This window comes from Caenorhabditis remanei, chromosome X, assembly GCF_010183535.1.
Source record: "Caenorhabditis remanei strain PX506 chromosome X, whole genome shotgun sequence".
NCBI lineage: Eukaryota > Metazoa > Nematoda > Chromadorea > Rhabditida > Rhabditidae > Caenorhabditis > Caenorhabditis remanei.
In genome coordinates, this window is record NC_071333.1 from 12,623,483 (window position 1) to 12,644,154 (window position 20,672).

Sequence of the window (20,672 nt, forward strand, 5' to 3'; positions counted from 1 at the left end):
AAACTGTTATGATTTCAAACATATCATTTCAAGAAAGAACAGTAGTTGTTTAATGAAATGTATTTCAAAGAATCCTGTAAAACGACAACCCTCTTTACTTCCAACACGTATGACTCGGAAAACTGCGTTTTGATATCAAATTTTCCTTTCATCATTTCCTATTCACAGTAATTTCAAGCGTTTTGTCATTTGTGAAATGAAAACGTCACAAATTACAACATCTTCTTAGAAAATTGATAGACTGGTCATCCAGTCTAGCGGAAAAAAGGAGTCAGGAAAAATGAAGACTTCACGTATTCATGCAATGCGGAAAAAGAACTTTAGATGGGGTCTTTCTCGTAAATGCAGAATTTTATTTTTCTTGTTTCCTCTAGTCTTGAGAAGAAAACTTTATATTCTTGAAAGAAGATCTGAAAATAAAAATGGAAAGAGCGTTAGGTGCTCCCTCAATTGGCCAGACAGTGGTTGATTATGCTAAAGTGGTTTATGAAAACTTGAGAGTCACGCTTAAATATACAATTTTTTGTTTTTTCTCAATGATTGAGGTTGAATTTTGTTTACTGGGCACTTTTCTTGTTAATGTTTTCAATTCAGGTATTATAAGCAACTTATATGAATGTTCAACGTCAAATATAACTTTTTTTCTCGTTTTCAAAACATTCGTAATTACAGCTGCACCTGAAACATCTGCCCTTCAAGTAGTTTTGATTTGAGTTTTTTCTCCACGTGTTGCATTGCTCCCTGCAATTGAGTGTTTTCTCAAAATTTTTATATTCGAGTTCATTCCGATTGCAAAAAGTGAAGCAAATGTACTAACGAATTCTTAAATTTTGATTACATTGTCTAGGGACAAAATCGGGTTACTGACTTTCAATTAAGAATTTCTGTTTTACCTTCCATTCAACTGACTCGAGTATTACTCATATTGGCCTTTTCTTTTTCATTCCATTTCAATTCCCCTGTTGCCTTGTCTCCTACAAGGTAAATCAAAAATATGACGTTATGATTTCTATGAAAGTAGCTGAGTAGGTGTAGAAAGCTACGAAACTACTTTCTGTTGATCGTCGGGACTCTTAGAAGTGCACTTTGAACAAATAATTTTCAAGGGCCGATTCCCTCATAACACATCATCATCTTTTTGTCACAACCGAATAAACGGAACCATCAAACAAACTTTATTCCAATAATTTAGTTCCTTGCCCTGAAGCGGTTGTACATGTCTCGATTCTCAGTTTTCCGAACTTCAGAAGTTCGAAAATCATACCGAATGCCCTTTTTGTTTGATATGTGAAATGCTCATCTTTTCAATCCATTCTTGCCAATTTTTTAAAAGTTTTTCTGAGATTGAACATAGCTCCCATTCTATTTTTGAAGTTGCCAAGAAAACACCGAAAATAACTATAAATCAAGTTTCATCGGAAAATACATCTAGTTCAAATTTCTGGTTGGAAATATATTCTTTTTTTTCGATTGGAAATATATTCTTATTTTTTCCGAGAAAGTCAGTTTGTTTCAAGATTGATTGGAGTCCATGTAATGTGGAGTTTAGGAAAACTACACTTTATTATTAAGAAAATATGTATTGGGTTACGGTCAAAGAGCAATGTATTCTGACAATTTTTGTGACGACTATCTACTAATTTGGCATCAAGCCACTCGGACCCCTCTCTGGAATAGTTGTGCATGTTTTAAAGCGAACTTCCTCTTCATTTAGAATGATGTGGGCAGAATGTAGATGTGTCCGTGAAACAAAGACATGTGAGACCAACAATTTGTTTTGGTGAACCTGTAATCTAAGTTTCCATTTGATACCAGAATTGGTAGAGCATTGGAACTACAAATTACGTGTGAAATGTCTTCCCCCTTGTTTCGTTTCTTTAGAATAGAAGTTTTTGCAACACATCAATTTCCTTTTTTCGCACTTGTCAGAAGATTTTATCAGTTTGATGAATCAAGCCTTATGTTTTGGGAATTGCTCTTCAAACGTGTCATAGAATTTCAAAATATTATTATTCCATGAAAAACCATGTTTTCTCTTTTCCCCTCTTTTCTTATTGCCCATTGTCTTAGTTTAATCTTTTTGGTAGAAGTCTTAAAATCGACTCATCTGGAATGCCTCCTTTTTTGTTGAAATGCACAATGCACTCGTAGTCTCAGTCCGCTTTTTTGAGGAGGAAAATAAATAGTACGACCGTCAATCAAATTTTAATTAAAAATGGTATTTAAATGAGCTCAAGATTCGAAAACCGTCAGGAATAAGATATATCTTTCTTGGAGTCGCCAAAATTAACCCAGACAGCTGCGAAATTAAAACGATTTTTTATTCTTCCGAACATTGGGCTCTAAAAGGAAACAAGAGTCAAAAAATATGATTCACAAGAATGAAAAGTAGTTAGGTCTTTGTGACATCACGTTTTAGGATGTTTTCCTTATATTTGTCAAGCATCAAGAATTGAAATGAAGCCAGTAGGGGTTTGTGTTTGAGTTGTTTGATAGAAGTTTAAGTTTTTATGACACTGCAATCACTAAAGAGCAACTTTTATTGCGATTCGATTCCATCCCTCGATCTTCAACCTCTTCTTCCCTTTTGTGTCAATCCGAACTAACCTCAAGAAACAAAGAAAGGTTTCAAACATCTTCTCGTTTGCAAAGTGCTTCCTCTTGTCCGAAACGATCCTAAAAATATCCGCAGGACAATCAAGAAGAGATGGCCCCTCGTGAATAATCAAGTACCTCGAGGCCTCGATAACTCGGTTGTGTCTTGAACTTCGATTTTTTAATCGGGCTAATGCGTCGTTTGTCCTGCACCAACCGCCAAAATCTTTATTTGTATTTACTTCCCATCCGTGTGCTTTCCAACCTAATTTCAATATTTTCCTTCTCTTTCTCTGTCCCACATTCCATTTTTGTTTAGACTTTGGGGCGGAGTCCAAAGCAGCCAAGGTTAGAAAGCATGAAAGTGGGCGGAGTCAGAGGCACTGCGAGCTCAAGAAGGGAATATGAAAGGGAGCCTATATAAGTATGGAAAACAACTTCCGTTGCGGTTTCGATTGTGATTTTTCACTTATCCACGTTCACATTTTTCGAGATATTAGAAATTTGGGAGCAAAATTTTCGAGTTACTATTTAGAAATTGGGGAGCAAGATTTTTTGGAATGATCACCATATGATTGTCGTCACTTACTATTGGTCAATTTTGTCAATCGTCAATCCAATTTGCAGTTCAAGTTACAAATCAAATTTCCCTATCCCAACACTCAAAAAGGGTTCTCTTTTTTGCATTTTCAACTTTTTTTCCTTTTCCCACCCATCTTCTCCGTTTCACATCTCAGCACTATTCGATGTTATCTAATATGATGTCATTCTACCACCGTATCGGATTTTGTTTTTTTTACAGAAATGCTTGGATCCCGTTTCCTCCTTCTTGCGCTTGGTCTCTTTGTTTTGGTCTGGGCTGAGAAGTCCACGGAGCAACAAGTTCAGGAACAAACTGAGTATGTTATCAGTTATTACATATTGTGTTGTTCTTGTCGTCAGAAATTAAATTATCGGGGAGATCCGATTAAACTAACACTTTGGTTTTTCAGCCTTGACAAGTCGGGAGAGCAACTCTCGGAAGAAGACTTGTAAGTTTATTTGTACTTCTATCCTCGATTATAATTTAAAAAATTATAGGATTGATGAACAAAAGCGTAACCCAATGCAACGTTCATCAATGGTTCGGTTCGGACGTTCTCCAATGCAACGTTCGTCGATGGTCCGTTTCGGAAAACGCTCACCAATGCAAAGATCGTCAATGGTTCGTTTTGGAAAGAGATCTCCAATGCAACGATCATCGATGGTCCGCTTCGGAAAACGCTCTCCAATGGAGCGTTCGGCAATGGTCCGCTTCGGAAGATCCCCAATGGACCGATCCAAAATGGTCCGATTCGGAAGATCATCCATCGACCGTGCATCAATGGTTAGGTATGTTACAATGTTTGCTTGTTTTAATTCCAATAAACTTCTGGTACCTTTAGACTTGGAAAACGTACTCCAATGCAACGATCATCAATGGTCCGATTTGGAAAGCGATCAGCACCATCCGACATTAACGAAATCCAAGACAACGAACAAATCCGAGACAACGAATGAAGAAACTCTAATGAAACAGAATCATTAAGAACAAAACGGTCTCCTATTGTAGTATACGTCCATCTTTTACTCTTTTCTCACCCATTTCCACAATTTCTCGATTTCACCCCGTACGTGCCACTTGACAAGAAAGTTCAGATTGGTCGCCATCTTTTTCTCCTTTTTCCCCTTTGAATACTTTGGAATTTGCAAAATAAAGAACCGAATCCTGTTGTTCAGTTTTTGATCGAAAAGAGGTCCTGAAAATTCAGAAAACCAAAAAATGACTTGAGAAGCTCAAAAATACAGCAATAAAAATGTGGTCTGACTGACTGACACAGTATTCCAAGAAAAAGACGACATCATCCGGGGTCGTTGACCAAAAAATGGCATACATTCTCATATAATTTTTTCTGCATTTACAATTTGCTGTCCGGGTGTGTTTCCGTGTCATAAACCATAGACCCACGGACTTACATATTCTTAGTCAAAGCGATAGGGAAACTATAAAACCCTCAACAGCAGGAACTAGTCCAGTGTGTCCGATAGCTAATGAAAAAGTCTAATCTTGATCCTTATCCACGTCATGTCCAAGTAACTCGTTACTTACTCTCAAGAAATGCACTTTGAGTCCCTCAAGGTCAGTTCAGACGGTTCGAAACTTTCGAAGAGTCATATGAGTTTAAGAGTAAGAACTATGAGTAAGGCTTTAGCATCCCAGAGGATTTTATCAATCACTGAGCTTAACACGAAATCTGAATGCAGCTTAAGAGAAAAACAGATCCGGAATGGAAAATCGAATCAGACCAGGTGATTGAATCTATTTTCTTGATAATTATTGGGCCTGCGAGACATTGAATTTTGTCCCATTCTAATATATTCTAATGAAGTTGGATCATATTTACGGTAACTGCTCGAAAATCTTGGATAACCTAGGTGTTTTGGTATTTTGCAGAAAATGACGTGTATTTTTCAAAATAAATTGTATTATTGTGAGATAGACTATTCGAATTGCCAAAAATATAGTGATGTGATGGTATGCGATGTCTGAAAAACGCCAGCGATTCCTCAGGAATATGTAAAAAAAAATGGTCTCAGGTAGTTCAGGTTGAAATCGTTCAAAACACAGTCCGTAAAATATTTGTTCACACCAATAAACCATGTAGTTTTAAAAAAAATTCTAAAAACTTTATTAGCTCATAATACTCTTGCCAAAGTTCCGCTTCCGCAAACAATCTTACAACCTCATTCCTCGTATTTTTTCAAACTCAAATGTATACACTTTCTACATATTGTGAGAATTCTAATCAAGCTCCCGACTACCAACGCCACCAGAAACAAATATACTTGATTGAAATGTAATTTTTTTCAAAGTATAATTTACTTAACTCGATTCTTGGAATATGTGAGAAAAAACATTTACTGAATTATGGCTTTGTGGGGAGAAAGGTATCCATGCTGAAGCAATTTTCTTATTTTCCCGACTTTTGTCTTCTCACGTCAGATCTAGGAGATGAGTAAAAGGAAAAGAGAAGAGCAGCGAAATGAAGAAACAATAAAAATTGCATGCGCTGAGTGCAAATTGGCGGTCAAAAAAGTTCAACGCGATGTTTTAGTAGTTTGGTGGATCGAATTACGGAAAAATGGAACAGAAAACACAAGAGGAAGTGGTGAAACAATGGAAAAGTTTCCGAAAGTTAAACGTTTTGTCACTTTTTGGTCTACATAGCACGTCACGATGAGTAATTAGGAAATGAAATCACTTAAGTGACGGAATTCATCAGTGTAGACAATCTTTTCCTAGAAAAAAAAAACATAAATGCACGGATTGAAAACTGAAATCTGGATAATCTGACTATTTTGTTTCGAATATGTCATCAACCGTTCGTTTTGTTTTCTAATTCTAAAAAATACACCGAAATCAACATTTTCTCATAAACTCTGAAATACTCGTAGGGATTTTCTGAAAAAAAACTTCAAGACTATCTCCCTAGAAATAAAACAGGTTTATGAATCATTCTTTCAAATTTGGTTATTATGATTCAATGCATAACCCATCAGTTTGTCACGATGCCTTATTTGTCAGTTCGAATCATCAGTCTTACGGGTGGTCGGAATTAAAATAGCATCGCAAACATACTGGTGAAATCAAAAAAGGCACTGAATCAAAGACGCCTGACAATGAAGATTGTTTTTTTTTTGGGTTTGGAGAAAAACTGTGTTTGATAAGAGTATTAGTCAGGAGATGAACTAAATTCGGTTTTGAGTGTAAATTCAGATAACAAAATTCTGAAATTCAAAATCTGCTAGAGTATGATTAATTGCGAATCTAATATGATTTCGGAATGGGCCTTGTTCTAGGATAGCAAAAAAAAGCAAAAAAACTATTAAAAATATGTTCTTCTTTTTTTGCTGCCTTGCGAATAGGCCCAGAACTCATTCAGATAACCTCGAGTAATTGGAAAAATTTAGTACATTCAATTGATTAATACTAAGAAAAAATTATACTAGTTTCAGGTTCTGGGTAATTGAGAGGTGAGAGACCCCATCTGAGTGATTCAAAAAAAGTGTACAGTTTTTTTCCGTAGTTTATACGAGTGAGCAAAGAATAGTGTTGATGGTCAATTAATCCTGCAAAACACAGACATGACAATATTTGCCAACAGGTTAAAAATGCTATTGTTCGATTTGTTGTCTCACTTCTCCTAAACGGTCACTTTTTTGCAGCACATGAACTTTGTCGAGCCCTCATAGAATGTTTCATTTTTCCACACTAACCCCTCTTCATCCATTCTCCGAAAACGGTTTCTGTTTGCGTGTGTCCAGTGTTCCTCAATATTCGTTTCGTTCGTGTATAGCGTATTTTGTGAAGCTTTTGGTTTTAAACTCTCGGGGGCTGGTGGTGGAAACGAGGCGAGGATGCGGAACTCGGTCTGATACGTTAGGTCATCGTCGCCACGAAATAGTACGGCTCCGCGCGGAGAGTATCCCACAAAAAGATGTGCGTTCCGTGAGGAGGCGCAGATTCAGATGGCGCGCAACGAACGATAAGCCGCCGGCCACACACACGGTATACAGTGCGCGAGCTCCTCCCCATTCCAAAGTAGTGAGGTCGCCTCCCGAGTGAGACAACCTATTACCCCGCCTCTCAAAGGACGACCATAATAGTCAGTGGCTCGAAATCTGATTCCAGAGGTCGCTCGCCTTCATATGTCACCTATTACTGTATTATTGTTAGTGGGAGTACCATTGGTACTTTCCCAATCCTTTAATCAGACCCACCTCGGTTTTCCTGAAGCATGGGATGGAGATAAGTATCGAGAATTGTATTGTCCCAGCAAGAATATTCCAAAATGGCTAGGTATTTGTTGAAGTTTCATTTTTATCTGTCATACTGTATTGTTTTAGATGGTTATTTTCTGTGTCAACTTTCCGCTTCATACGGAAATTCGTCTGCGCCAGAAGGTGAAAAGCTCAATCACATGATCGATGCAATTGGAGCTGTTGGATCATTTCATGTCAGCAATGGACAGGTTAGTAAAAACTTTTCACTCTCTTTCTTACTGTAGCATACCAACAAGTAGTTAAAATTTAGGTTGTGTTCTCGGCTCAATACTATCCAGCTCGCCCATACAAAATTTGGGAGTTCTATGACCGCAACATGACAAAAGCTAGTGTTCCATGGGCTGGATGGTCCGACTACAATCTGACTGCCATGTCTCGTTGGGAACAAGTGCCAGCCAACCCAGACTCTGCAAGATTCCATCCAAATCTTGATTTCTGGAAAGTTGGAAACAGAATCATCGCAGGAACTGAAGCGCCATATTGGGTTGGATATGAATTTGATGTGAGTTGCTTTTGTCTAAAGTTGCTATATACATTTATAAATTGACTTTTTTAGGTACGTACTCTTCAAAAATTCAAACTCTTCCCATTCAAAGAGGAGAATGACATTTTCTCTACTCCAAGACACACAATGATTCCAATCTCAATGGCTATTCACGAACGTAACGATGCTGATGGTACTATCTGGGGATCTTTCTCTGCCATGAATTTCGAGGAGCAACGATTCTTCCAAGTATGTTTCTATTCAACCTTACTACATACAATAATGCGTTTTCGATCAAAGTTTTCGGTCAATGTACAAACTTTGAGGTTAATGTCTAAATGACACATTTCGACCGATTTGAGCCTGTTGAGTGGTCAAATCGGTTACAAACGGTTTCAATCAAAACGGTTGTCGCGCCGCCTGAATTCTTGAACAAACGGTAGGCGTGCTCACGGTGCGCGGAATCTATCAATAGGTCAACAATAAATACACTGCAATGGAATAAGTTGAAATGCAAACATTGAAAGCCACGAAGACGTGAAAAGTGAATTGAATTCCTATCTATATCTATTTCGGTTTCCAATTGCTGGCCCTCCAGTATAGTGTTTTGCCTGACACCCAAAAAACTACTCTCAAGTGTTTCAAAAAAAACAACTGAATTGGTTTGGATGGAGTGTCCGAAAAGTGTTGGAAAGCTTCAGGTTACAGTTTGTTAACCTCTTTGCAAATATATGTACGCACTCAGAGTGGACACTAGTAGAAGAGCCGGTAACGTGTCAATAAACACTTTGTGTACTGAAGAAAAAAGAACACAAAAGAAGTGTGAATCTTTGAAAAAAATCTTGTTTTCACCTGCAAAAGATTTTTTTCAGGGAATCTTCACTGTCGATACTAATGGAGTCCGTCGAGTTGTAGGACTATATGATTATGGAGTTTGGGATACTAATGCTTGCGGAAGCAACGATGAGTATATTGGTAATAGATAAATCGGTAGAATCAAATCATTCAATCAAATTTTTCAGGCGACAAAACTCTTCTCCCTGGATACATTCACTCCATTACCTCTACTGAAAACTTCATCATCCTCCCAATCACTTCTCTTCTTATCAACCCATGCAAATTCAAAGAACCACCATTGAACAATGTGAGATCTGCTATCCAGAAGGGAGGGCTCTGGGGAATGGATTTCTATGATATGGTTCCAATGAGGTTAGTTTTCTCAGTATAATAAGAATACCACCGAACTATATTTTTTCTCAAGATTCCTGATTTTCAACAAGAAGACACTTGAATTCACCACTTCCAAACCATTAGAAGTTTTCCCATCTATGTTCGTCACTCATCAATTAAATGCATTTGAAGCTGATGATGGTAACCTGGTTGCTGATATGGTTGTGTATGACTCTCATGATCCATACGTAAAGTACTTCTACACCGATTTCCTCACAAAGCAACTCTACCCAAGCACTGCTCGTGTTCTTCGTTTCACCTTGGACAGCAAGAAACAACGTGTCATGTACAACTACCTCGTCCCACAAGAAACTATTGCTGCTGATTTCCCGCAATTCAACCACAACTACGAGCAGAAAGCTTATCAGTGGGGATATCTGGTTCAACATCCATTCGCATCTGGTAACAGTATACTCAAGATCAATGTTGATGAGCCTGCTGGTAACCGCAACTTAGAATTCCGTGCTGAGCCAACTTTGGTACTTCATGAGCCTTGGTTCGTTCAAAAACCAGATACTAAAAAAGAGGATGAAGGAGTACTTCTTGTTCGTGGTTTGGATACAGCTGAGAACAAAGGTAACTGTGAACATCGAACACGCTTCTGCAAATAAACAATCAATGTTTACAGGAGTTCTTATTGTGATCGATGCTGAGAAGATGACTGAACTTGGTAGAGCATACGTTCCAATTTCCATTCCATTCGGTTTCCATAACAGGTTTCAGGTGAAAAGAGTTCTGTTACTCAAAGTAATTTTTCAGATTCTTCTCTAAGAAAGATCTCGGTCTTCCGGAAGGATTCCAGGTTGGTCAAAGCCAATACAGACCAATTGAGAAAAAGGTTTCCCACTTCTATCTAACAATCCTCCATTTGATAACTGTTTTTTGATGTTTTCAGCAAGGTTTTGCTACTCTTCCATTGAGAAAAGTGTCAACCATACCACCAACATCTCCAACAGCGTCTCCAACCACCACCACTAGTACTACTACAAGTACTACCACTACTACAACTCCAACACCAACAACTACTACAACAACTCCGAAACCAACCACAACTACATCTACAACCACAACCACAACTACTCCAAGACCAACTACAACCTCCACGTCGAGCACAACGACAACGACATCCACGACGACAACCACCACACCACAGCCCACAACCACAACATCTTCTGAGAAACCAGTCACCTTGACCACACAGACATGGACTGCACCATCAACCACTACTGTGAAAAGAACAACTCGTGAGCCTTCACATCCCCAAAACATTTCATATCAGTCATTTTCAGCACAAACTGTACCAACTACCACTCCAAAGATTCCTCGATGGTGGCCACTAGCTGGGTCTGGAAGCACTGAACAACCTTGGTGGCAGAAAGTGCAAACCGGTGCCAACACCCTACCACCACTATTTCCAGTTTCCAAGAGGGTTGAAGAGAAAGTAGAAAAAGTTTCGGTATGCTCAATTATTCTATTCCCTCTAAACGCGTTTTGTGTTCTAGGCTAAACCAAACGAGAGCGACAACAAAATCCCCGAGCAAAAGCCAGTGGTTTCTACCGGATCCATGGACGAAATTTACGAGCAGACGCTTGGAGCTTTGTGCTCATGGCTTCCAAAAGTTTTCACTTCGATTTCGAACGAGCTGTGTTGGAAACAAGGAAAAACAGCGGCTAAGTAAGAGCAGATAGAGAAAAGCAGAGTAATGTAAACCAGTTGCAATCACACAATCACACAATCACAATTACGCACAAGCAAAGTACTATGTTCACAAACTGGATATTCAAACCATATGCATCACAATCCCATGTCCATTTTATCCATCAGCGCTCAATCAATCCGTTTCCCACAAATCAAAACTGCAGCTACAATTGATCCTTTTATGTCTAAATGTGTATCCTTCTAACTACACACGGTGAAATATGTGTCAAGAAACTCATTCTTGTTGATTAACATCATTTTTGAAAAGAAATTCTGAGAATCAGTTTCTTTCCATATAATTCACCTGCACTCGGCCTCCAAAACACTCAGAACTTTCACTCCCTCCCTTTTTAGAGAGCATTACAGGTGGATGGCCCCGTTAGCTCAAACATACGCCGAACGATTCCGAATGGGCCGTGCCAACCGAAAAGTCTCCCCTAACGACACACCAAATCTCCAGCCATCTTTGAAGCAAATGGCATTCGATGGACAACAAGAGCAACAAGCCGAGCCCATCCGATTCGGTTAATTAATTTTTTTCTCCATTTTCCATTTCTTTCTTCTTCTTTGCGGATGTTTGAAGCAGAGCTCATCGACACCCCACACTTTTTTCTTTTGGTCTATTTTGTAACTTTCTATCTTTTTCTCCCTTTTTTATTCTTCCAGTAGGGCGTATCGTCCAAGAAGAGCAGGTATTATGCTCTTCATCTCTATTTCCACTTTTTCATATTTTGTTTGAGCGAATGCATTTTCGTTGAGCATATCTCATCGTCTTCTCCATTTTTCGTGCTACTTTTTTTTGTCTCATTTTTTACTGTTACTGGTCAAGATTTGCTTTCGCGCAATAAATTTTGCTCAATTTCCAAAACGTCTTTTGTTTTTCCAAAATTTTGATCAAGATAAAACATAAGCTTTACTATTATTTATTATACATATTCAACATTTAGCTTCTCTAATTCCAATTTAATTTTTCCAAGAGATAGCTGATCTTATACAAAAAAAATGTAATGAAGCTTTCATTCACCACCGCCCATTTTGAATTCAGGATATCAATAAAAGTAGCTGCCTATCATCATTCGCGGAAAAGCCCTTCTCTTCTTCTCTGTCGGATTTGCTGAGAAGTTACGTGGAGTAAGGATTAGCAGTCGGCAGCTTCCATTGGATTAGCGAACCTTAATAGACATGACTTTATTGCACTCTTGCCTATTTGCTCTTTTTTATTCTTTTCTGACAAGAAAACGTGCAGTAAGAGATGTTTCGAATAGATGCTAGGAAAGGAGTGCGAAAGGAGAAAAAAGAGATCTTCCACTCCGGCTAATTTTTTGTTTTGTTTTTAGGAGTAGACAACGGTTTCATGGAACAAGATTCGAATAGATTGCATGTTCGCTTTCTGAGATATAAAGAGTAAATTGCATTATTTCTGCCACCATGGGTATTTCTCAGACTGAACAAGTTTTCGATCGCAGAATTACTGAATATTTGCATTCTGGCAATAAGAAACGCATTTTAAAACCAAAATACAATATGATGTAGTACAAAGCTATGTCTATTGACACTATGGCTTTTGATTTATTGACTGAGATCATAATATATTCCGGTTGGTTGTCCAGGACATCTTGTTGTTGTTTTATGTGCTTCCAAAAAACACGACGCCATTTTTCCTTTAATAGCAGCCACTGCTGCTCTACAAATTCTGCCAGCTATTCCCCCCACTCTTTCCCCATTAATGTCTAGTGACATCCTTGCCATTTGGTTATCGAAATAAAGTAGATATGTCTCATTTCTACCAGAGAAAAAAGAAGAGGGATACCCTTCCCTTCTTCTTTCTCCACATTCTCTTTTTCTTCCAAATAGCCCCCCGTTTTGGCTTACGAATGAGCTCTTTGCTATCGATTGAGCCAATGTCCTCCTTTTTTCTTTCTTCTTTCTTCATTACTCCTCATTTGCCTATTTTTACTCTTTGTTTCGTAAAATTGTGTTGTTGTCTCGGTGCGTTTTTTCTCCTTTCCTTTTTCATAGCAAAGAGCAGGAGCTGATGGGGAGATAGAGTGAGGAGAGGGGGAGCATCGCGCCAAGCAAACCAACAAGTTTTGGTGTGCCCCTTTTGGCTTAGGGAAGGCTCGCTGACACTTTTTCTCTGACCTCTTCCTCCCCCCTTTTTTTACCAATTGCATTACCAAAAAAAACCACAAAAAAAGAAGAGAGGGAGAAAAAAGGAAGCCAATTTGAACTTGTTCCCATAAATAAAGTTTCTTTTGAAGTGCTCCTCTGAAGTGATGTATTTCTCATTTTGACTTGTTCATTTTTCATTTTTTGTCTTCAGCTTATTTTTCTGTTTTAACATTCTCTGAAGTATGTACTTGGTGTTTAAATGTAGTTGCCATACACAAAATTTCAATCATAGTATAAAAATGCGATTTCTCTAGAAAAAAATGTGTAGATGCAGGTGAAAATAAGAAATAAGAACAAGACTCCGCCCACTTCTTGGACAAACCTCCTTTTCGATACTTTATATTTCCAGCATGTCGTATCTCTAAGTGTTTCTCTTCTCGATTTCCCACTTTAGTATTATTTCCCATTTTAATTTTTTCAGGTTTACAGTCGAAAACTTTTCAACTCGGCTATCAAACCCCTTTTCATAATCAATGAGCGCTTTCTCCGAATTTTTTAAGAAGGCTCATGATGCTCTCAATGGAATTCGTGGTGAGTCCATGTTATCTCAATCGAAAATGTCATTTATTATTCTGTAACAGACAAATTATTTCCACTTTGTCGATTCTGTATACTATACATTTTTCATTCCAGGCGTGAACTCGTTTTTCTTGGGTCGAGATGGAGATGTTGTTTATTCCAAAAATAACGTTTGTGTTCATGAAACCGATGCAAAAGCGGTGAGAGCAGAAAAAAAAAGTGTTTGAGTTTTAAAATTGAAAATTCTGCATTCAGGGAGAAGACGAAGCACACTGTCCCGGATATCTAACAGTCCATTGCCAGTGTAATGAATCTATGGGATTGACTCTGATCCTGCAATGGCTACCAAATTTGACACTTCATAAGAATCCACAGAGGTTAGAAGACAAAATGCGAGAGAATACGTCTTGACGTTGTTTATTTTTTCAGCATTCGCAGTGTTTCTCCTCGTGGTAAACAGAATCGAGACGAGGTAATTAGTAGGTGACAACAGTGTAATTTGTTTCGAACACTTCTTTAATAAGAAGGAAATTAATTGTAAGCAGCCAGAATTATGTCAATTATGCTGAAATTTTAGAATGTGCAGACACCTCCACAAAAACTAGCCGAAGAGGTGAAAATTGCAGTGGGATCTGATGAAGAGAGCGTATGACAATCATATCTAAACTAAAAGCTGTCATATCTTTGTTTCAGAGTGTTTCACTTGATATTCAAGTCGAGGAATGTGGTACAGCAGTGCCGGTGAAGCAGGTGAAACGCCCAACAACTTTGGTTCCATACTCTACAGTAAGAATTGTTGTGTGTTTAGTTTTTAACTATGTTTAACTTTAGCAAGAAGATCATAGTTTCAATGATGCACTCGGTGTTCCATCAATCAATGTGATCCCTCACACACCAATCAAACATGAGAAAGATGGTCTGCAAAGTGCAGGGAAATCCAGGGATGATCCAGAGAGACATTCACAGTCTTCTTTATCTACGTCTTGTGCAGATGAGATGTCTGAGAAGGAATTGAGTTCTTCTGAAGATGAAGATGATACATGCGGTACGCGGATTCCTGGGTACAAACAAACAAAAGTTCTTTTTAGATAAATTAGAAACTGGGGTTGGCCTGGAAAAGATTCTCGAGTCCACACAGATGTTTGATAAAACCCCTGAACAATTTGCATTGGAGCACGATCTCATGCTCACCGATACAAAGAGTAATGACAATGACGAGCAATCTCGTGGACGTAAAAAGGCAGCGGCAACTACCAGTCTCTTCTCCGTCAATCTTGGTAATGATGTTCTAATTACACTTTCACTTTAATCGTTTCCAGGAAAAATGCGGAGCATGCGTGTATTCTACTCAAATCCTGAATGCACATCCGGGCAATTAGTGATCGCCACTCTTGACTCACATTACAAGGTTCGTGTTCTTTTTCACTTCCCCCTTTCTTCTCGATGTTTTCTGTTTCATATTTTGTATTCAATGTCGTCATTTCGTGTTTAGATTCTCCATTTTCATCATGGTGGACTGGATAAACTCGCCTACATCTTTGAACAATGGTCATCAATAAAGGCGCGCAGTGTGCAAGAAGTAATCAAGCAGGCTAGAATGCGTGAAAATGAAATATTAAACTTATAGGGGTCTCCATCGGCAATTGCCGATAAACAACTCATAATATGTCAACCAGCAGTGACTAAAGTAGAGAAAGATCCAGAAGAAGGACTGTTTGAGAAAATTTCATTAAACACATGGAGGAACTATGAAAACAAGTCAGGAGTCATTGTAGACAGTGGAACTGTTAGGAAGGTATGTTGTGAGAAAACTGGAAATGTTCAGGGATACTGTAGAAAAAATCGTTGGTGACGTTTGGGAATTTTTTTATGAAGAAATCAAGATAAGATCAAAAATTTTCAATTAGTCTTTAATTTCCAACTTTAATAGTGTCAGGTGATATTTAAAGTGTCCGCTGACGGTTAACAAACTGTTTGTATCATCGATACAGTATCGTCACATTCATCACAGATTTTTATCAAAAGTAAATTTGTTTCTAATTTTACAGCATATTTTCTTTGCGTCCATGGACGTCGAGATGCGTGAGAAAGTGTGGCCATTCCTTCTCAGAGTCTACCCATGGGAGTCATCTGCAGATCAAAGAGAGAACATCAAGAATGATTTGTTCCTCGAGTATCAAAACATTCGAAAGAAACGTTATCGTGTCATCGAAAACGCTCCGTCCCGATGGATTTCTATCGAGAATTCCATAATTAAAGATGTCGTCCGCACTGATCGTAAAAATCCGTATTTTGCCGGGGATAACAACCCGAATTCTGAAATCATGAAGTAAGAAAGATTGATTATAAGCAGCAGGAAAAATCATTGTTCATTTCAGAAACATACTCATCAACTATGCTGTAATGAATCCTGAAATTAATTACATTCAAGGAATGTCTGACCTTCTTGCTCCCTTATTGAGCACATTGAAGTGAGTACTTGATTATTTTAATAAAGTATCAATTTCTCTTTTTTCAGAGACGAAGTGGATGCATATTTCTGTTTCAAGAATTTCATGCAACAAACTGTGTTTTCCTCAAATCCCCAAGGCAACGAGAACCTTATGGAAACTAATCTCACATATCTTCGCAACATGTTGAAAATGATGGAACCAGATTTCTATGCACATCTTGAAAAACAAAAACCAGACGCAATGCAGATGATGTTTGTGCATCGCTGGATCCTTCTCTGTTTCAAGAGAGAATTTCCTGAAAATCACGCTCTCCATATTTGGGAGGTGAGAAATCATTATATTCAGACAGAGAGACATAACTTATTTCAGTGCTGCTGGGCCCACTACCGTACCAACTATTTCCATCTGTTTGTTTGTGTAGCGATAGTGTCAATTTACGGAAAAGATGTTATCACACAAGAGCTACCACATGATGAAATTCTTCTTTTCTTCGCGTCTCTTGCCAATCATATGGATGCTATTCTAGTTTTGCAAAAAGTAACTTACTAGATCTCATTTTCGATAATTATTGAAAACTATTGCAGGCTCGTGGTCTATTATTCGAATTCACAAGAATGGAGAAAATTCCGTGTGTTTTAGAAGGGTTGTGCTCACCAGAGCTAGAGCAATGGAATTCTCACAAATCGTTCCGCAACTTCTATTGTAATCAAGTGAGTTACAGTAGTTTTTCTTATTATTTGTTCAAATATCACACATAGTTTTTATTATTACAGAGTCATGCCGATAAAGAAGCCTGCCCATACCAGTGAACCATTCACAGTAGACGTATCACCCAGTTTTCAACGACCATATTCATCTCTCCATCATTTCTTTTGATTTTTTGATTTTTTCCATCCGCCTGATATGTTTCTTTCTGTCATTTCAAAAATCTTTTTTCTTTACCAATAAAGTTTATGTTGATTTTGATCAACTATTTTTGAGACATTTTGAGACTAATTCATGTGCGTTTTTCAACTTGTTTCTAGAGTTCCATCTTTCTGAGAAAATGTTGAACAAGACTTAAGAATCAAATTTTTAACCTACTCAATTTTTCCTCGAACATCAAAAACTTATTCATCAGCTGTACATTTTCTTGAAAACGTGGCAAAAACAAGAACTCCCCCATCTTGTTTTAGAAATGTCTTTGAGTCGACAACGAGGTAAAAAAAGAAGACGATGCAAACACGCCCCACTCGAGACGGCTCATGTCCCTCTCGTTTGCCCAAACTATTTTCCCTTATTGTTCTAGAAGCTTTGATAAACCCGCGAAAATATTCGTTTCTTTGAATTACGTCATTTTCCTAAAGATCAATTTTCGAGATAAAAAACTATCATTTCAGTTTTCATTTTGATTTTTTTTGTTTAATAATATTTAATCTTTTTTTCAGATTTTATATCAAAATGGATATCGATGATAGAAAGGCTGAAGAGTTATTACAATTAGTTTATTTCCTTCTTACGAAAAATACAACTGGTCCATATTTATACAAAGCCGATCTAAAAGGATTAGCGGCTAAAACAAATAAATCGGTGATCGACGTGAGTAAATCCGTTAAATTGTAATAAAAGTTATAACAACCTATTGTTTTCAGATCAGACTCTGGTTCATTGCAAAACGCGACTCTGATCCTAAGAGAAAAGAATATAGATATAAAACAGTCTCCGATGAAATAAACAATCAAGTAACAAGATGCATCGAGTTAGCTATCAAAAGTCATGAAACTGCACAATTGAAAGACACTGTACGTTTTTATTATTTTTTGAAGAATCAATTCAAAAATATACCAATTCAGAAACAGACAACAATCCGCGAAGACTCGAATGGAATCAATAACCAAGTGTCACCGGAAGAAAGAACTTGCGAACCGAAACCGAAACGATCGCGTCTTGAAAAACCAGAAGAAATCAAATTAAATGCCGAGAAAACTCTGAAATTCCTTTATTATAATCTTCTGTGGTCGGAAAAAGGACCATATTTATATGATGCTTGCATCAAAAAGTTGGGAAAAAGAATTGGACGCACTGAGGAAGAGGTTAGTTATTTGTTCTTTAGAAAAATAAGTCTAAATATAATTTCAGATCAAAAACTGGTTCACTGAGAAACTAGATTCACAAAAAAACTCCCTCGTGCAAATTCCCGATCCAATTGATGGAGTGTCAAAAGATAAAGTATTGTCAAAAATCGTCAAGGAAGCAACTTTAGACGAAAAATCGATACAAAATCCAAAACCCTTTCAACTGGTAGGCTCGAATTCTCAGAAACTTGAGTTTACAAATTAATTTTTCAGCCAGACATTATGTATTATCAGGAGACAGCGAGGGACAAATCAAATTGGGCTAAATTTAATAAGAACGACACCGGAAAAGTGACTGTTCTCGATTATATACATACCGAATTGCGAAAAGTCCACAAAGATCCTTGTATAAGCTTGGGCGTTATTGGTATTCTATCGGAGAAAATAAATGTGTCGGCTCCTTCGGTAAGACTTTGAAATCTTGAAATCGTGTTATATATTAGGAATAAGTGTTTCAGATAATGGAGTGGTTCGAAGCAAAAGAAAAAGGAATCTGCTCGGGAATACCGGTTGAGAACATACGAATGTCTGAAGCTTTGTTTGAACAAATACACTCCATATATCCAACACCATTTCCATCCAAAAAGAACGGTTCAGAAGTGATTTCTGAGAACGTGGCCGCTCTAAAACCTTCCAATAATGATGCCGGAAGTTTGAAGCCGACTTCCAAAGTATGTTTTGATTTTTTGAAAAGTCAATTCAAAATTACAGATTCAGAAAGTGGCATCGGAGGAAGGAACTTCTGAACCGGAACCAAAACGACCGTGCCTTCAAAAATCAGGACAATTTATTCCACGATTCTATACTTATGCCGAAAAATTCCGAGAAATAATGAGATCACCAACATCGGGTCGCATACGGGGCGGAGGGCATTATAGAATGTCAGATCATAATATAATGTTTTGGACTGCGGATAACACTGATGACGAGGAAGATCGAGAATCTTCTTCAGAAGATGATTGTGAAGCAAAAACTGATTACGACGGAAATGGGGAAGCTTCGAAGTCGTCTGTCCCTTCCAAATAAACTTCTAATGACACTGGTAATCGAAAACCATCATTTTTTTACAGTAGTTCTTCTTGTTTTGGTTAAATTATTACACAATAATTTTATTATTTCAAAGTCTTCCGGATAATGAAGCCTGTCCATACCAGTGAACCACATACATCAGATGTTTCTCTCAGTTTCCAACGACCATATTCATCTCTTCATCATTTCTTTTGGTTTTCTGATTTTTTCCCCATTTGATTCGTTTTTATTCATCATTTTTAATTATTTCCCTTTATCAATAAAGTTCGTATGATTTATATGTTGATCTTGATCAACTTTATTTCAAAACATCACTTTGACAGATTCATGAGCGTTTTTCTACTTGCTTCTAGAAATCCACCTCCCTGAGAAAATGTAATACAAGATTTACGGCAAGAATTTCTTTTCTAACCCACTCACTTTTGATTTTTCGGTGGTTTTCCACTCTTCATCGGATTTTTAAAAACTTCCTGAACCCTGAAAAAAAAACAAGTTTGTAATTTTCAACAAAACACCAGATAAAATAAGGAAGTGATTTCGTTGTTTTGTGAAAAGTAGGTGGACAACTCAACATGTCAAACATGAATACTTTGTTGACATTTTGGAAGTAATGTAGTCAGTGAGTAAAGCACGGAAGTCAAATGTCATCCTGAATTTTGAAGTCAATACGTGACATTTGACTGATTCTCATTAATATTTTGGATATGAAACTGTTAGAAATGTATATTTCTTTATTCTTTATATTCTGTTAGTTTTATGTCCTGCAAATCATCTTTATAAATATTTCACGTTTTTCACATTAGCTGATGGAAATAATTCCGTGATTTTTCAGAGAATAAAAGAGCCACGACCCGACTAAGCAGAAGATAATTGAACTTTTTTCATCCAGTTTTTTATGTTCTTCATACAGACTAAGAAGGAAAAAACGCGTGTTCTAATTTGAATGTTGACGATGACCTCATTACGAACTGAGCTTTTGTGACGTCGTCATTGTCTGATTAAGGCTGAATTTTTGTTCAATCTATGCCAGAGATCGACCTTTGTCAATTACGGGTCTATTTTCGGATTAAAACATTTTCTTGATCAAGTGAACAACTTCAATCAACTCAGTTCAACAGCAGTCAGGAAACAAACTTAGGAGAGTTCAGAAAAAGCTTGGTGCTGTAGACAATTGCCTTATTCTAAAAGGATTTGTTAGTTTTCTTAAACTTTTCAAGTTTTTAGAAAACGAAAACAAGTTAAATGAATTTTTAAAACAGTAGTTTACTGTGTTGTTGAGGCGTTGTGATTTTGTGAATGAATTACAATTGTTTTTAGTCTCATAGAAAGTTTTCTCAGAGTTTGAAGAAATTGAATGCTACTTATTATCCGCCTCCACTGTTCATTAGTAATTTGAAGTCGTGGGACACAATAATTTTATATAAAAGTTCAAGGTGATGTTGAAAATTTGGACTCGATTTGTTACTACTGACTAATCTAAAATGCCGTTATCCACAACATATCAATCAACTGAT

The 20,672-nt window shown here is 37.4% G+C and overlaps 4 protein-coding genes across 4 annotated transcripts; all 4 read left to right on the forward strand.

The window, feature by feature from the left end:
• Positions 1-3,399: 3,399 nt before the first annotated feature.
• On the forward strand, positions 3,400-4,134 carry GCK72_024485 (uncharacterized protein; the record flags this gene model as incomplete). Its single annotated transcript, XM_003118419.2, has 4 exons — positions 3,400-3,494; positions 3,588-3,626; positions 3,676-3,966; positions 4,020-4,134. 4 exons carry the CDS (start codon positions 3,400-3,402, stop codon positions 4,132-4,134), a joined length of 540 nt encoding a protein of 179 aa, XP_003118467.2.
• A 3,189-nt stretch (positions 4,135-7,323) lies between these two features.
• On the forward strand, positions 7,324-11,400 carry GCK72_024486 (uncharacterized protein; the record flags this gene model as incomplete). The annotated part of the gene is made up of 13 exons (XM_053735913.1): positions 7,324-7,474; positions 7,522-7,646; positions 7,709-7,960; positions 8,015-8,191; positions 8,815-8,917; positions 8,965-9,151; positions 9,204-9,748; positions 9,801-9,888; positions 9,932-9,974; positions 10,068-10,416; positions 10,462-10,628; positions 10,675-10,847; positions 11,226-11,400. 13 exons carry the CDS (start codon positions 7,324-7,326, stop codon positions 11,398-11,400), a joined length of 2,535 nt encoding a protein of 844 aa, XP_053579479.1.
• Positions 11,401-13,516: 2,116 nt separating this feature from the next.
• On the forward strand, positions 13,517-16,824 carry GCK72_024487 (uncharacterized protein; the record flags this gene model as incomplete). Its single annotated transcript, XM_053735914.1, has 17 exons — positions 13,517-13,574; positions 13,677-13,762; positions 13,818-13,939; positions 13,992-14,034; positions 14,140-14,208; positions 14,256-14,348; positions 14,394-14,607; positions 14,651-14,839; positions 14,882-14,970; positions 15,055-15,141; positions 15,190-15,357; positions 15,611-15,891; positions 15,941-16,033; positions 16,081-16,339; positions 16,385-16,552; positions 16,600-16,725; positions 16,789-16,824. The coding sequence occupies 17 exons, from the start codon at positions 13,517-13,519 to the stop codon at positions 16,822-16,824; spliced, it is 2,181 nt and encodes a 726-aa protein (XP_053579480.1).
• A 631-nt stretch (positions 16,825-17,455) lies between these two features.
• On the forward strand, positions 17,456-19,155 carry GCK72_024488 (uncharacterized protein; the record flags this gene model as incomplete). The annotated part of the gene is made up of 7 exons (XM_053735915.1): positions 17,456-17,593; positions 17,647-17,796; positions 17,848-18,087; positions 18,134-18,295; positions 18,343-18,534; positions 18,588-18,800; positions 18,847-19,155. 7 exons carry the CDS (start codon positions 17,456-17,458, stop codon positions 19,153-19,155), a joined length of 1,404 nt encoding a protein of 467 aa, XP_053579481.1.
• Positions 19,156-20,672: the final 1,517 nt, after the last annotated feature.